General features: G+C 39.0%; 2 protein-coding genes across 2 annotated transcripts in view; both read left to right on the forward strand.

Moving 5' to 3' along the window:
* The window catches only part of LOC141766692 (zinc finger protein Eos-like), a 224,900-nt gene that overhangs the window by 172,105 nt on the left and 35,753 nt on the right, over window positions 1–17,042 (forward strand). The window lies entirely within an intron of this gene.
* Window positions 1,089–17,041, forward strand: LOC141766661 (activin receptor type-1B-like). The gene is made up of 9 exons (XM_074633676.1): window positions 1,089–1,282; window positions 7,891–8,136; window positions 9,923–10,192; window positions 10,316–10,546; window positions 10,679–10,846; window positions 11,817–11,973; window positions 12,095–12,219; window positions 12,337–12,467; window positions 13,656–17,041. Exons 1-9 carry the CDS (start codon window positions 1,216–1,218, stop codon window positions 13,779–13,781), a joined length of 1,521 nt encoding a protein of 506 aa, XP_074489777.1. The 5' UTR covers window positions 1,089–1,215; the 3' UTR covers window positions 13,782–17,041.

The following is a 17,042-nucleotide window of genomic DNA, read 5'->3' on the forward strand; positions in this document are numbered from 1 at the left end:
CCAAGATTACATCCTCATGATGTTAACCTTTAACCTAGATCAGGGGTCTGCAACCTGCGGCTCCGGAGCCACATGCGGCTCTTCAGCCCCTCTCCAGTGGCTTCCTGTGGATTTTCAAAAATGGAAATGAATAACTGTTTTTCTGTTAACATTTTCATTTTTATTTATCATTGTTGTAGGTCTATGGTACGACGGTACGACGGAGTATAAGGGCCACATTGAGGAAAAAAAATAAATTTGACATTTCGAGAATAAAGTCATAGGTTTATAAGAAAAAAAGTCGTAGTATTATGAGAATAAAGTCATAATATTATAAAGTAGTAATTTTACGTGCTATTTTCTTTTTTCTCGTAAAGTTATGACTTTATTCTCGTAATATTCCAACTTTATTTCTCGTAAAGTTATGCCTTTATTCTCGTAATATTACGACTTTTTTTCTCGTAAACCTATGACTTCATTCTCATATTACAACTTTTTTTTTCGTAAAGTTATGACTTTAGTCTCGTAATATTACGACTTTTTTTCTCGTAAACCTATGACTTTATTCTCGTTATATTACGACTTTTTTTCTCGTAAACCTATGACTTTATTCTCATAATATTACGACTGTTTTTCTCGTAAAGTTATGACTTTATTCTCGTAATATTACGTCTTTTTTTCTCATAAAGTTATGACTTTACTCTCGTAAAGTTGTGACTTTTTTCTCATAAAGTTATGACTTTATTCTGGAAATCTCAGATGTTTTTTTCCCTCAATGTGACCCTTATACTCCGTCGTACATTTGCACTTTGGCCCTCATTGCATTAGACTTATATACTATATACTTAGACTATAAACTGTGTTAGCTTCATCACAATGCTCAAATGTTTTGCGGCTCCAGCCAGATTTTTGTTGTTGTTGTTTTTGCCTAAAACGGCTCTTTTGATAGTAAAGGTTGCTGACCCCTGACCTAGATAGATAGATAAATGGATGGATAGATAGATAGATAGATAGATAGATAGATAGATAGATACATACATACATAGATACATACATACATACTTCTCTCTTTAGTCCCCAGTGTGTGTGTGTGCTGCAGCCTGCTGGTGGAGCATGTTATTAGTAACCGGTTCACTGTGCTCTCACTGACAGCCTGGTTAGCTGTCATCATCATCACGCCTCCTCGCCACATCTAACTAAAATGTCTTAATGCGATGAACTGGGAATTTATTGATCATGGCTAACCTACACATCTCGTTAGCTGTCGTGGTTGTCCAGGTCGTCCTGTACAGAAGCTGCCAGGGTGAGTGACTTACTGTTTGTGTTGTTCATAATAAGCTGCTGCCATCAACAACACTGTGGAGTTAGCTTCAGTGCTAGCTTAGTGTTAGCTGTGTAAGCTAGCCTAGCCGGGGACGACAAAGTGAACTGACACACAGACATGAAACCTTTCATTCGTATAAACCTGGGTGTGTAATTAAATAGCTTTCATGATAACAAAAACACGATATCTCACCGTGTTTTGTGTCGCTGCCGTGCTCGTTATGCTAGTTATGTTAGTGTGAAACAGCCGTTGAAAGGTGCGTTTAGGTACCAACGGCTGTAAACAGAGTTAACGTTAGAGACGTTGGGCTCACCTTCACGTGGTAGAAATGGTTATATTTAACTACACAGATGGTTGTGTGAAACCTTATTATTAATATATTACAAGCCTATTAGCTCTTTGCATCACAGTCATGATGTCCAGAGAGACGTGTAGATATTTAGATGTGATGCCATGATGTTATTGTGTGAAGAGTGCTCAAATGATTACATTACAATAGATATACTCTAATTACAGACATCAAATATCTAAAGCCTCCAGACACAGACATGGAGATGATGTTTAATGTCCTGTATTATTACAAGTTTACTGTATGTGATAGTATATTATTACATAATTTGGAGTCTGATGTGTTCACTCTACTGTAGTTTATGTATATATTTTTCTTTTAGCATTATTCCACTTTTTCTTACAGGTTACAGGTTGATAATATGTGGCTTGTTTACCTGATGGGGCAGACAGAGTAGGAGTGGATTATATATGTAATATCCTTATTTATCATCCATAATTCCTGGAAATTCAATGCAAAACTGTTTATAGATTAAAAAAAAATAGATAACCACATTGATGCAAAAATCCAGTATTTCCATAAAGAAGCTAAGGCTGTAATTAACAATTGTTTTCATCACAGTAATGATATCCAGAGAGACATGTAGATATTTAGATATTATTGTGTGAAGAGTGCTCAAATGATTACATTACAATATATATACTCTAATTACAGACATTAGTAATCAAATATCTACAGCATCCAGACACAGACATGGAGATGATGTTTAATATTATTACAAGTTTACTGTATGTGATAGTAGATTATAACACAGTCTTTTTAGCATTATTCCACTTTTACTTACAGGTGTCAGGTTTATAACATGTGGCTTGTTTACCTGATGGGGCAGAGTAGGAGTGGATTATGTAAGAGATAAAATAAGATAAGATATTCCTTTATTAGTCCCGCAGTGGGGAAATGTGCAGTGTACAGCAGCAAAGGGAAGAGTGCAAAAACAAGATGCATCAGCTAACACAGTAAAAAAAGAGCTAAACAAAGTGTAACAAAATATGAACCATTTAAATAGAAGGAAGTATAAAAATAGGAGAAATATGTACAGTATTGACAATAAACAGACTATTGACTAAATTGCACAAGTGGAAAATGATATTGCACAGTGAGAATGAATGAAATTCCACCTGAAAATATCAGGTTATATGTAATATCCTTATTTATCATACATAATTCCTGGAAATTCAATGGGAAAAACTGTTTATGGATCAAATAGGCAGATGGGAAGAAAAAAAAAAAATAGATAACCACATTGATGCAAAAATCCAGTATTTCCATAAAGAAGCTAAGGCTGCAATTAACAATTATTTTCATCACAGTAATGATATCCAGAGAGACATGTAGATATTTAGATGCGGATATTATTGTGTGTCAAGAGAGTGCTCAAATGTTAATGTAAGATTACAATAGATGTACTCTAATTACAGATATTAGTAATCAAATATCTACAGCATCCAGACACAGACATGGAGATGATGTTTAATATGCTGTATTATTACAAGTTTACCGTATGTGATAGTAGATTATTACACAGTTTATTATCACCATCATTTGGAGTCTGGTGTGTTCACTCTCCTGTAGTTTATATACTGTATATATATATATATATATATTTTAGCATTATTCCACTTTTCCTTACAGGTTACAGGTTGATAATATGTGGCTTGTTTACCTGATGGGGGCAGAGTAGGAGTGGATTATATATATATGTAATATCCTTATTTATCATCCATAATTGCTGGATATTCAATGGAAAACATGTTTATAGATCAAATAGGCAGATGGGAAGAAAAAAAATAGTTAAAGGGACTGTTTTTAAGAATCAGAAATGCTTGTCAACAGCGACACCTGTGGCTGTTAAGTCAACGAAAGTCAGCGTCGGGCTCGCGCTTGTGCTCGCTTTAAATAGACATGAACAAGCATCACTCAAAACAGTGAGGCGACACATGTCAGCTAAAACCACAATATCACTCTATATTTCACCTGCTTGGCAGTAATGTTATCTGACAGGACAGAGGACTCTCCATGAATCACTGCTGATCCTAGTGTTGGCTTTTCCTGCTTCAGCCTCCCGACCGCGGCCGGAGTGAACAGGGGAGACACCGGCACCCGGTTGGAGACGATAACGTTTCTCGTTGCGGAGCCCCGTCACTTCGCAAGACACGGAAAACCTCTGTTGGTCTGGAGGAGCTGCAGCAGTTATTTCTGCACAAACGTCCACTAGATATTCTCAGAGCTAAACTAACTCTTCTGCAGCATGTAGTGTGCTCGCATAAACGTGAGGGTGGAGCGTCCTCAGTGAAGGCAGGCAGGCAGCGGAGCAGAGTACAGCAGAGACTCCGGCCCTGGAGACCAAAGCTACGGTCTCCCCCGCATCCTCCAACCGCAGCCAACACTGTTTTGCAAGACGGGCTTCACTGGATATAACTTTGCGGTTTTGGTGCTTCCGTGTAGTTTGTTTTGGAGAGTTGTCTGAACAGCGTAGCAACACGCGAGCGCGCGTGGGACACCGACCTGGATTGATTTATATGTGTAAGAAGTTACAAACAGTCCCTTTTAATCACATTGATGCAAAAATCCAGCATTTCCATAAAGAAGCTACGGCTGCAATTAACAATTATTTTCATTATCATTTATATTGGTAATTATTTTTCCATAAATTGTCAGAAAATTGTGAGAATTTAGTATTCAAATTGCTTTGTTTGACCAACAGTCTAAAAGCCCAATGATAATTAATTTTCAGTGATAAATAACAGGGGGTTCTCAAACTTTGTGGGGCCACAGAGCCCTTACATGTTGGAAAGAACATTTTCCAAGGACCTCCTCTTAATCATAACACAGATTAAGCATAATGCTTACTACCATTAGTACTCTTAGATGCCATTGGAAGTATTAGTATTCAAAAACTTTTCAACCTAAATAGTTGATAGTTTCATAGTGATAAACAAACACATTTCAGTTTGAATCATGTCAAGATAAGGTGAGATAATCCTTTAGTAGTCCCAAGGCTGGGAAATTTGTATTGTTTTTGAATGTTTATACCATTTGTATATCTTTAAAGGGAGGGGGATTTTATTTAAATTGCATTTTGGACTCAAATTGACAGCATTTATAGCCACATTTGATGTAATTGATCTTAAACACTTTCTTAAATTAACAGTAAGTCTGGCATAGTCCTAATAAATCCAGATATTTAAATTTACCAGTCTAAATCTGACTTTCAGTAAGTGCACCAACTTAAAAATAATTAACTTATTGCTGTGTGTCACAATCATATCAGAGTTTCTATTGGCCCAAAGATAACATAGGTGGGAGTAATATACACAATACACTTACACAGTAATAATACACATGTTTGTTTTATTGGTGCAAATGGTCCCCATCAGTAGATATTCACTTTTTAATGATACAGCCCAGTTTTATCATTTATGCCTAATTATGTCGCGGACCCCCTGACAGAGCGCCACAGAGCCCACTTTGAGAATCACTGATCTAGAGAAGCAAATCCTCACATTTGAGAAGCTTCTCTGGTTTCAGAGAATCTCTGGGTTTTTTTTCTTGAGAAACAGAGATATTTAAGGAATAGTTGCCACAGTATTAATAATATTAATCATCACATCCCCACCCTCTAGGACAAAGTTATGTTGAGAAATGTGGAAGCTGTTCCTTCTCCTTTCTACTGTCATTGCAACCTGTGAAACAGTGCCAGGAACACATACACACACTTAACTCTACAGTATATTCCTTTGATTTCCCCACACAGTTAGACATGTTAATTCTGTTCCCCTTATTGTCTTCAAAATTATGGATCATTAAGTTGTTGCTCGGGGTATAAAATGAGTCATAAAACATCTCGTCCTGATGTGTTCTGGTCAAGAACAGAAAAAGATAACCCATTCCTCAAGCATCTAAAGTCCAGTGGTGATATAAACTGTTGTGTACTTTACAAAGAAACAAGTTTTTACATTGTGATTTATTTTAACCACTGAAATGTTTCTGTTTCAGAGGTTAAACAAACACCTTTTTACTATTATCCTTTTTATCACAATTGAACTGCAGTGCTCAGTATCTTGGCTGTGCTCTGAGGTGTTTTTAAAACAATCAGCCCAAACGTGGATTAGTGTAACATTCAAAGCCATGGAAAGTCTGAAATGTCAAACCTTTTTTCTTGCTTATTTCTTCTCTGGTTGTTTTCGTATTAGACCACCAGCATCTTCCGAGTAGGTGTTGGCACCGTATGAGTCAGCGCCGCAAATGATGTTGTAACACATTAGCTCTACATTTCCCCTGGTTGACGTAGATGACACTGAAGTTCAGCTGCATGTATGTGTTTTTTTTCTTCTAATAAACACATCCAGCACACAGAGAATCCACTGGGGGATTTTTTCCAGCATTACTGGAATGTCACATCATGTCTGGGTCTTAATAATATTACTCAATTTCACAGAGGAAGTCTCCTACTCCTACATGCCCTCACATAAACTCTCCGCCCATCCTCCCAAAGGCCCTGACAGTATAACACACCCCACCCCACCTCTAACACTTCCTCTCCTTCCCGACCTCGCCAGTATCACCCTCCATCCCTCTGCCCTACCCTCTCTCTAGTTCATCTTTGCAGCTCATCTGAAAATGTTCCTTTAGTTCTTGAAATATTTATGGGGCGCCGGCGCTCCGCTGCATAATTTGACTCTCTAACCTTGTTAGGTAGCTGCCTCGAGCTTATCTCCCACAAACCAATTTATATTGCCATCATCCGTAGCAAACAAAAAGTGAGATGCCACGTGCTAAAGAAATCACGATAGAAGTTCATTAGGGCTGCAATTATTCATTATTTTCATTATCGATTAATCTGCTGATTACTTTCAAGATTAACCGATTAAACCTGCAGTAGGCAGAACATGTTTGGCATCATTGGGCAAAAAATGTCATAATAACCTTTCAGTATATTGTAATTCAAGTGTTCTGAGAGATAACTAGACTTCTGCACCTCCTCATGGCTCTGTTTTCAGACTTTATAAAATCTAGCCTGTGATGGGAGACTTTGGCCAATCACAGGTCATTTCAGAGAGAGAGAGAGCGTCCCTATTGGCTGTTCATTCAACGGAGACAGCTGTCAATCACTCATGAACTCCGATCAAACGGTCAAACTAGGCAGCGCTGATCAAATATGAATCAATATTCTGCTACTTTAATGCCTATTTCTCACCTCAAATGTATTCAGAAACATCTTGTAGTGTACTGTTTAGCTGTGAAATGAGAAGGTTTGCTCCGGCTGGTGGGCGGTGCTTGGTATTTCCTCAAAAGATCTCAACACGGCTGCCGGGTCACAAACTTTCTCATTTTACAGCTAAGTTGTACACTACAAGATGTTTCTGAAAACATTTTAGGTGAGAAATAGGCTTTACAGTAACAGAATATTGATTCACATTTGATCAGCGCTGCCTAGTTTGATCGGAGTTTATGAGTGATTGACAGCTGCTCAGAGAGGGCAAGGCTCCAGCTCGGCTCTGATTGGTTGTTTTCCTCCGGTCTGCGAAATCCTGCAGATGCCATTAGGAGCAACGGAGGACACAGAAGCACATGATTTCTTTCAGATTACTTGTCTCATGCACTACTGTCAGGGTATAGTGACTGTTTTTTATAAAAATAACTTTTTTTAAATCACATTTGCTCCAATTACTTAAGCTTTAATCGCTCAGTCTATAAAGTCAGAAAATAGTGAAAAATGTCACCTCCAGTTACTCAAAGTCCCAAGTGATGTCTTTAAATGTCTTGTTTTATCAGTCCAAAACCCAAAGATATTCAGTTAAATACGATATAAAACAGAGAAAAGCAGGAAATCTCCATATTCGAGAGGCTGAAAACAGCAATTTCTGCCATTTTTGCATGAAGAATTACTTTAACGATTAATCGATTATGAAATTAGTTGACGATTATTTTTCTGTTGATCGACTAATCGATAATTTGACTAATCGTTGCAGCTCTAAAGTTCATCACTGACAAAGTATTACTAGTTATTGTCCTTTATGTAAGGATATGTTGTTGCCTATTGTTTGTAAGTCCATAGCTTATTATGTTCTGCATACTGTTACTGCTGGCTGTTATTACCCTCTACTGCACATCATGTGTGCTGTAAGTTTCTGCACAGCTGAGAAGAAAATAAAGTACTTTTTCTCAAACATTTGACTGTTTTGTAACTCTTATATTTCACACTGTGTTACTCCTTCTGCCCCCTCCGAACCTGCAGCTCTGCGGTGTAACTGCACCACTGCCCAGTGTGAGAAGACTGGCTCCCAGTGTGAGACCGATGGAGCCTGCATGGCCTCCACTTCCTTCATCGATGGCCAGGAGCAGCACATCCGTATCTGCATCACACGGGACAATCTGGTGCCCCCCGGACAACCGTTCTACTGCCTCAGTGCAGAGGGCTTGCTCAACATCCACTGCTGCTACACCGACTTCTGCAACAGCATCGACCTCAAAGTACCCTCAAGTGAGAAGTGCGAAGCGTCACACAGCATATACAGCACGATCGTTTACATTTAGGGCCGCTATCTTTACCAGGGTTATTCTAGTAAACTAAAAGTTAGTAAACTGATACTAAATAATAACTATATTTTTTAAGAAAAAATAAGCTAAAACTATATTTCCTGGTTAAAAACGAATAAAAAATAAAATAAAAAAGAGCGTAAATTCATTTCAGTTTTAGTATTTTTTAGCTATAATATAATAAAAAGGAGACCGTATGAATTTCCTGTCAACTTTCGTAACATTGAACCACAGAAATTGAACGGACTTGACCTTCCAGGAGATGTCACTATGCCGCAACTGCTTCATATCGGACACTAAAGTAGCGCAAAGAACATTAAACATTATGGCCAATCCTACACAGTTCTCCAACCATGTATGGATACAGCTACATACTTCTGAGACGTTATACCTGGCCCTAACAAAAACAAACTAAAACGACTATAAAACTAAAACTAAATGTATAAAAACTAAAACTAAACCTTTCTGAAAAACTGAAACTAAACTAAAACTAGCCTAGTCTTTACCTGGAGTACCACAAATCTAACATACAGTGAGTGAACAAACCCCAGCCAAGAACATGTTTCCTGTTTTCTTCACAGTTTAGTCATCGTTCTTGAGAAGATACGCGTTTCCTGTGGTGTTTTGTCCCAGTGTCTAAAAATATTTAGCAGAGTATGTGGAGAGAAGAGTGTCAAAGTGGAACTATTGTGAAAGGAAATTGTGGACATTATTCATCCCCAGCATGCACACAAAAAAACCAAAGTTCATATGGTTTTAAATGGCATAAAGCACTTTAAAAGACTGTGGAGTAGATATCCTCATCAAAACTGTGAACTGTGCAACACTGTATGAAAAATGTATGTAAAAAAACAACAAAGTTTTCCCTTCCACAGTTATGCACGTTGAATGTAGGAATGCACCGATACCGATACTGGATAGAATATCGGGCCGATACTGACATTTATAGCTGGATCGGGTATCGGTGACAATGGAGCCGATCTATTCAATTAAATTCAATTCGATGTTTATTACATACATTATATACTGGAACTTTAATTCCTGTTTAAGTTTTGAGAAATTTGTTGCTGTATTAAAAAGGTTTACACTTGAATTGTAATTAATTTAAATAATTCCTGTTAATTTTGAAGATTTTTTTACCAAGTTCTTGGTGTACGATTTATTATTTTAATAATAAACAACATTTCAGTAGTTTCAGGATATATAATCATCAAGAAATGTTCCATTTTATACCAGAGTAATATAACTACAATGGTGCTGAAGGAAGATCAGTACTTGGATAAATTCCTACTCACAGCTGGCAGAAAGGCTATTACAAGATGCTGGCTTGTAGCAGACACAGCCAGACTTAGACAATGGTTAGACATAGTACAGGAAATAATTGAGACAAAGCTCTGCTGAAAAATACAAGAATGGTCAAGAGAGAGGATAAGCAGACCTTTAACAGTATTAGTATGTTGTTAATGCTATTTCAATACTTCTTGTACATTTCTTTTTTCACAGTAAAAGCCTTTCAGTGTAGAGAATTGAGCATGTCTTTCTTAAATAACTGGGAATAATCAATAGAAGTTAATGCAAGAGTCAAACGTTGACTCAGTTTTCAAACTGTCTGCTTAGCCAAACGTTGTATACTGTTTAAGCACACTAAGCAGTTTATATGAGGGATTCTTTCTTATGTGTGCACTGGGTGCCAGATGTTGCATCTTAATTCTCCACTGGTCTCTTTTCAGTCACGACTAAGGCAGGACTCGGGGGAGGCTACGGCCCAGGTGGGGCGTGGGGACTGGTGGAACTGGTCGCTGTGATCGCGGGGCCGCTGTTCCTGCTGTGTCTGCTGCTGCTGATGGGTCTGTTCCTGTACCAGTACCACCAGAGGGCCTACAGCCACAGGCAACGGTTAGAGGTGGTGGAGGACCCCTCCTGTGACCACCTCTACATATCCAAAGACAGGATCCTGCAGGACCTCATATACGATCTGTCCACGTCTGGTTCAGGCTCCGGTCAGTGCACAACGTGTTAACATAGCTGCAGGCTCAAGTTGCCGTTTAGACTGTTTGTTTGTTTTTTTAGATTCAATTAATATCGTAAAACTGCTGATGACTGTTCTCTTCTTTTCTGAGCAGGTCTGCCTCTGTTTGTCCAGCGGACCGTGGCCAGAACAATTGTGCTCCAAGAAATTATTGGCAAAGGGCGTTTCGGGGAGGTGTGGCGAGGACGTTGGAGGGGCGGCGACGTGGCGGTGAAGATTTTCTCATCCAGAGAGGAGCGCTCCTGGTTCCGTGAGGCTGAAATCTATCAGACTATCATGCTCCGCCATGAAAACATCCTGGGCTTTATAGCTGCTGACAACAAAGGTGCAAACCTGTGACATCACAGCATGTTGAAGAATGAAGGGTTGTGTGTTTTCTTTGTTGTGTAATAATTCATCATTCTCAAGTAAACTTATCATTTTCTTGTGTTTGTCTATATTTCCATCTTCTGTCCAGACAATGGCACATGGACCCAGCTGTGGTTGGTGTCAGACTACCATGAGCACGGCTCTCTGTTTGATTACCTGAACCGCTACTCGGTCACTACCGAAGGAATGATCAAACTGGCTCTGTCAGCTGCCAGCGGCCTGGCTCATCTGCACATGGAGATTCTGGGAACACAAGGTGACAGCTACACTTCTCACCGCTCGTAGTGCTCGTTGGATTCATTTCTCTTTTGAAACACGTTCCTTATGTTTCCCCCCCACAAGGCCTCTCATGTTGACTCTGATACAGTTGAATTCATAAAACAGAATATATCACATTTACAGCATGTAGAATGTGATTGATCACATGTTACCCATAAAAAATAGGTTTGTAACATTCTCCATAATTTGCTGTTAATTTATGAATAGAAAACAAAATAGAGACCGAAATAAATAGAAATGGATGAATAAATTATGTTCTTGAAGACATTGTTTTATTATTGAGAGGGTGTCTACATACTAGGGATGTCGCGATAACCGTGATATTTAAAAAAAAAAAAAGGAAATATTGATATCATATTAATAATACACATGACAATATTGTGTAAATAATCCAGTGCCTGTTAAATCATTTGATATATACAGTTATAGTAATCGACTCCCTCTCCATCTCACTACACTCGTATTTTGAGTGTAATTCATTTGCCAAAAAGAGACGAAATGAATTTGACTGATAGCATTATTATTTTATTTTTTCCTCATATCGTTATTGTGAATTCTTTTGGCCACAATAATTGTGTAGTGAAAATCTGATATCATGACAGCCCTACGACATACTTAAACATATTGCAAGATGGCAGTTTATGCAATGAAAATAAATAAATGGTAAACCTGTTGAAAAATAAAAGACAATGAGAATCCAGTGTGGTGAAATTGAACTGAATTTCTAAATGTCAATAATTGAATGTCATTTAAACTGCAGTTGAGGACATTTTGTTGAACAAATGGAGGATTGTTTTCTGTTTTTATCAACCAAACTGATGCCCAAAAAAAAGGAAAATTGCATTACCTGCTGTAGTTTCTAGTTTTTCGTGAAAGAGAGTTGACAAAAATGTAATTTAGAGATAAAAATTCACAAGTGTCTGACATGTACATTTATGTTTTGGTAGGAAAGCCAGGCATCGCCCACAGAGACCTGAAGTCCAAGAACATCCTGGTGAAGAAGAACTGCACCTGTGCCATCGCTGACCTGGGCTTAGCCGTCCGTCACGACTCTGCCACAGACACTATCGACATTGCGCCCAATCAGAGGGTGGGCACCAAGAGGTCTGTGTCAACACACACACACACACACACACCTGCAGCTGCTGACCGTCCTTTCTCACAGATATCTTTGACACTTTTCCCCGAAAAACTTCCACACTGTGATTGTTTTTACATCTCTCAGGTACATGGCTCCAGAGGTTCTGGATGAGACGATCAACATGAGACACTTTGACTCATTCAAATGTGCTGATATCTACGCTTTGGGGCTGGTCTACTGGGAGATTGCACGCCGCTGTAATAGTGGAGGTCAGACTCTTTTGTTTTCACTCTGGATACTCAACCTGTGTTGTTTGATTTTTTTAGCGATGTTAACAACTGAGATCACCGCACTGATCTGACCTCACTGCTGTCCTGTGTTATCAGGTATCCATGAAGAGTACCAGCTGCCCTACTATGACCTGGTACCTTCTGACCCTTCCATAGAGGAGATGAGAAAGCTGGTGTGCGACCAAAAGCTACGGCCCAACATCCCTAATTGGTGGCAGAGCTACGAGGTATAAAAATTGTCGATTAATGCTAAAATGTCGTCACCGTTTAAGATCTGCACTGGAAGTATAATTCCAGTTTATGACAACATCAAGTTAATTGCTAAGATCTAGAAACGCTGTGAAATCACTAAAAAGAAGTCCAAGAGGTTATCAGGTTAGTCCTCCAGGGTAAAATTATTTTAATATGGTTACAATTATTACTCAAAACATTGTTCATCACACCGTCTACAGACTGTTTTCCTGTGCCATGAGGGATGCACATTTCAGGTGCACTCGCTCTCGGTTAATAAGGCTAATCTGTTGTCTCATTTACAACTAGAGCAGCCGGTATTACTAGATTTAGTAGAGCATGTGTCAGGCGATAAGGAACTGGTGAACAGAAATGCCAAAGACTTGTTTGATGTAATCTAGAAACAGTGTCTCCATTATACTGTGTAGTTTGTCCAACAGAGAGCTTTGACAAGTTTTTCCAACTGTCAAAAGTCCAGTATTGGTTGGGCTTTGTGTTTACAACTGGTCAGATTGTCTGACTTTGCCCGATCGTATTTCCAAGATTTCAGCAAGAACTTAAATGAGTAACTGCTGGAAATAATGGACGGAGCTACGAATATAAAAATAGAAAAAACACTGACTGTCCAGCTTACTTTTAAAGGAAGTCCTCGGTATTAGATGGCAGTCTGGAAAACATCTGAGACACTAAGTCAAAATATTTTTTTTTTATTAAAGGTCCCATATTGTAAAAAGTAACATTTTCATGGCTTTTATATTATAAATCAGGTTTAAGTTCTATATAAATACTGTGAAAGTATCGAAACACTTAATCTACAGAAAAATACACACAGCCCGTATTCAGAAACTGTGCTTTTGAAACAAGCCATTAGGATTTCTGTCCATTTGTGATGTCACAAATCTACAATATTTAGATCATTTCACAGTTTTAAACGTAAACATTCTAAATGGGTCCCAGTTTATTTCCTGTTGCAGTGTATGTGAATGACATCAGCTGACAGGAAGTAAACATGGACCCAAGCTGTTGCCTAGCAACGCAATTCTGTTGCAATGCCATTGAAATGCACTAAAACGGAGCGTTTCAGACAGAGGGTAAATACAGGCATATTCAAGCATATATTCAAGCGTATATTCATTTATACTGTCTGTATCCTTCTTTACTTCCCCCCACCCCTGCTGTTCCAGTCCTTGCGGGTTATGGGTAAAATCATGAGGGAGTGTTGGTATGCCAATGGAGCCGCCCGCCTGACGGCTCTGCGCATCAAGAAGACCCTCTCCCAGCTCAGCATTCAAGAGGACATTAAAGTCTGAACCAAGTCAGCGGAGCATTGAGAGAAAGTACTGAGCAGGACCCGACTCCAGACTGTAGGACACTGAGAAGAAGGTGCCGGGCCGTCTGCAGAGAACGCACAAAGTAAGAGAATGTGATGGAGAGTCGCACTTTGTAAAAATATTCCTCCATTGACACTCCTGCCAGTTTTGAAGCCACTTGATTTCTGACAAACCCTACCTCGCTTACCCAGCCAAACTACCAAGAACACCTTTCCTGTCTTGTCCTCAGCTACTGCTGCCCTTTCTGTTCCTCTCTACACTCCGTACTAACAAGGATCCTTGGATTTCCTCTGTACTTGTATGCAATCGATGGCAGGATGTGTAATTAACCATTTTGAAAATCAGTTGCTGATGTTTCCTCAAGGTCTCTTTGATCACAGTCGCTTAATAGTTAACAAACAGCATTCGCTCTTTTTGTCTTAGAAAGGGGGGCAAGCTGGAAGAATTAGGAGTGTTTTTAACTTATTTTTTACCGCTTCTGTCATTTAAATGACTAGATCTTGTTATTAATAATGTGGGTGTTTGTGAGGCTATTGTGCAGGTTTCTCCGTGCCGCCTACAGCATACAGGCACATCGCAAACTGCGCCGTAGAGAATAATCCATCCGGTTCTGCTACAGCTGTGCCGTTTAGTTGTCTGCTGATTACCATGTAAGCATGTACAAAGCAGTTGAGGCAGTTTGTGCAAATGCAGCCCGTCTACTTTACAACACTAGGGCAACCTGCCAAACATGATTTAGCCTTTGGACCACTGGAGCCCGCCCCATAAGCTGTTGTAAACCTCAGGTTTTCCTTATGCTTACCAATCCTTTTTTGTCTGTTTAGAACCATTACAAAACACATGTAGAATATTTAAATGGTGGTATTTCAATCTGATATGCAGCTGCTGTCTCTCGATCAATCCACAGACCACAACCTGCCATGAGAGTAAACGTTGCTCCAGCCCCTCAGATAAGCTGGTACTGTATACACCACATTCAGATAAACCTTTCACTATAGGGCTGACCCGAATGCTTCGAAGCTTAAACCGTTGCCATGGTAGTCGACCTCCAAAACAGTATTCGAATGCTTCGGGGATTGTAAGAAGTATGTAACCCCAAATAGCCTATGAAATAAGGAATAATCCCACAACATTATGCATTATTCATACATACAAACATTAATTATTATTAGTTATTCTCGGATGGATATCGCTGTTTGTTGTGCGTGTACAGTAGTGCGTCAGAGACACTGAAACGGGGTAGATGGAGACAGACAGACAGACAGACAGACAGAAGAACATGTCAGCCTGCTGCGCCGCGCCGCTCCCTGAAGCTTCAAATACCTTTGAATATTTCTCACCGAAGCTTCAAAGCCCAAAAAATGGTATTGGGGACAGCCCTACCTTTCGCCGTTCGCAGCAGCCAATCCTATTTTACACTGTACTTTAAATGCGGGGCAAAAATGTTATATTTTTAATCCCTTTTAAGTACACTTTCTCCAGGAATAGTTTGATTTTATGTTCATTCTTTTATATTGTAAAAGCATGTCCATAATGTTCTTTTCCCCCTCAGGGCATATTTTCCCTGGCCAAGTATGACTACTGCACATAAACTAGCTTTTTAAGGTGAAACTTGTGTAAATAAGATTTTATGTTGACACGTAGGTCATGTTTTAGATGGCTGAATCTTTTATATCGGCTTTTTTGGTTGGTGGGAAAACTTCTATATTGGTGTTTGTGAACGGAATAATGTACCAATCTACTTTTTTGACCTCTGACGTGACTTTACTGTATGTGTCAGACACACTGCTCATGTATAGCCCTCTATTACTGCAGAGCGGTATTTGATTTTAATCAATGTTTCCCCTCACATCTTCATACAATACCTCCTAAATGTGCAACTTGTATGTGGATTGTTTCCGTCAAGCTATCATCGTCTGAAATCACTGTCTGCATTATTTATGTTTTCAGGAAATAGGTGCACTTTTGTCTTTAGCTGTATGCAACTTCAACAGGTACTGTCTGTGTGTAGTCTTTCCCATGTTATTTATATTTGTATGCTGTGAGTCCCTATGAAAGCCTGAAAGGCCACATGTGCACTACTACTGACCTCGCAGCATTAAAACCAAATTGTTCTCAGAATCTGGTCCTGGCCTCTAGTGTTTATTTAAGATCACGCCACTGAAAAATGAGACTGTTTATTCAAATCATGCCAACCAGTTGCAGTCTGTACAGAGAATCTGACTTTTTCTTTGGGAGACGAAATGTTGAAACTACTGAAATGTCTCACAAATATGTTTGACCAATACTTTTTATTTTAAAAATCACTTGCTCACTACACTGTAATGTTTAAGTCTGACAGGATGTTTGTAAGAACAGAGACTTGATGCTGTTGCTTTGGGCTGGAAAGACTGGGGAGCTCTACTGTTTGATTGTGTTGACCATATTTATACACTAAAGGGGTATGTTTGAAAATTGTATCTGCCTTATAATGTCTAAAATGCATAGTGTATTTAAGGTTTTAATACCTTGCTCCAAGTATCCCCATGATGACTCAAAGAAATGAGGTATTCTACAGGTTGTGACAACTCCCAGGTCTCTGTCCAGTCATGGCAAAGAGACGACTGCATCCATGTAAAAAAAAACTTTTGGGCTTCAATCATGTACCTTCTAATATAGAGTAATAAATGCAGTTGTTTTCCTATGTGCTGTCTATTTATTTTACTTTCTTTAATCATGTCCAACCCCAACCTTTTATTTGAAGTTCACCATATGTGGTTTCAAGGTGATATGTCTGTGTTGTTTAGAGCTTGTTTCCGCTGTTCCAAAGTGGCTAAAAGATCAGTGAATGCTTCCCAGTTATATCTTTAAACAACGGTTATATGTGATAAATGCATACATCTCATGTAAGAGATAATGTACAGCGAGCCGGTCATTGTTGTGAATTAAACCCCGACAGGGCGATGCGGTCGGCGGACTCCAATACGAAGCGGAGGGGTCTTGCATTGCTCTGAAGGGGTTTATTTCACAACAATAACCCGCTAGCTGTACATTATTACGCTTATTACACAGCTACTTACTCAATAATTTGACACAAAACGGTCCGCCAGAGTACAAGATCAGAACTGCGCCCATAGCAACAGTCTGTTATACATAGCAACGGTCTGCTATAAAGAAATAACAGACCCTAGAACCCCGTTATTGACCAATCAGAATTGAGTATTTAACACATCCATGTAATAAATAACATTTGAAACAAAC

Source organism: Sebastes fasciatus, chromosome 1 (genome assembly GCF_043250625.1).
Source record: "Sebastes fasciatus isolate fSebFas1 chromosome 1, fSebFas1.pri, whole genome shotgun sequence".
Classification (NCBI taxonomy): Eukaryota; Metazoa; Chordata; class Actinopteri; order Perciformes; family Sebastidae; genus Sebastes; species Sebastes fasciatus.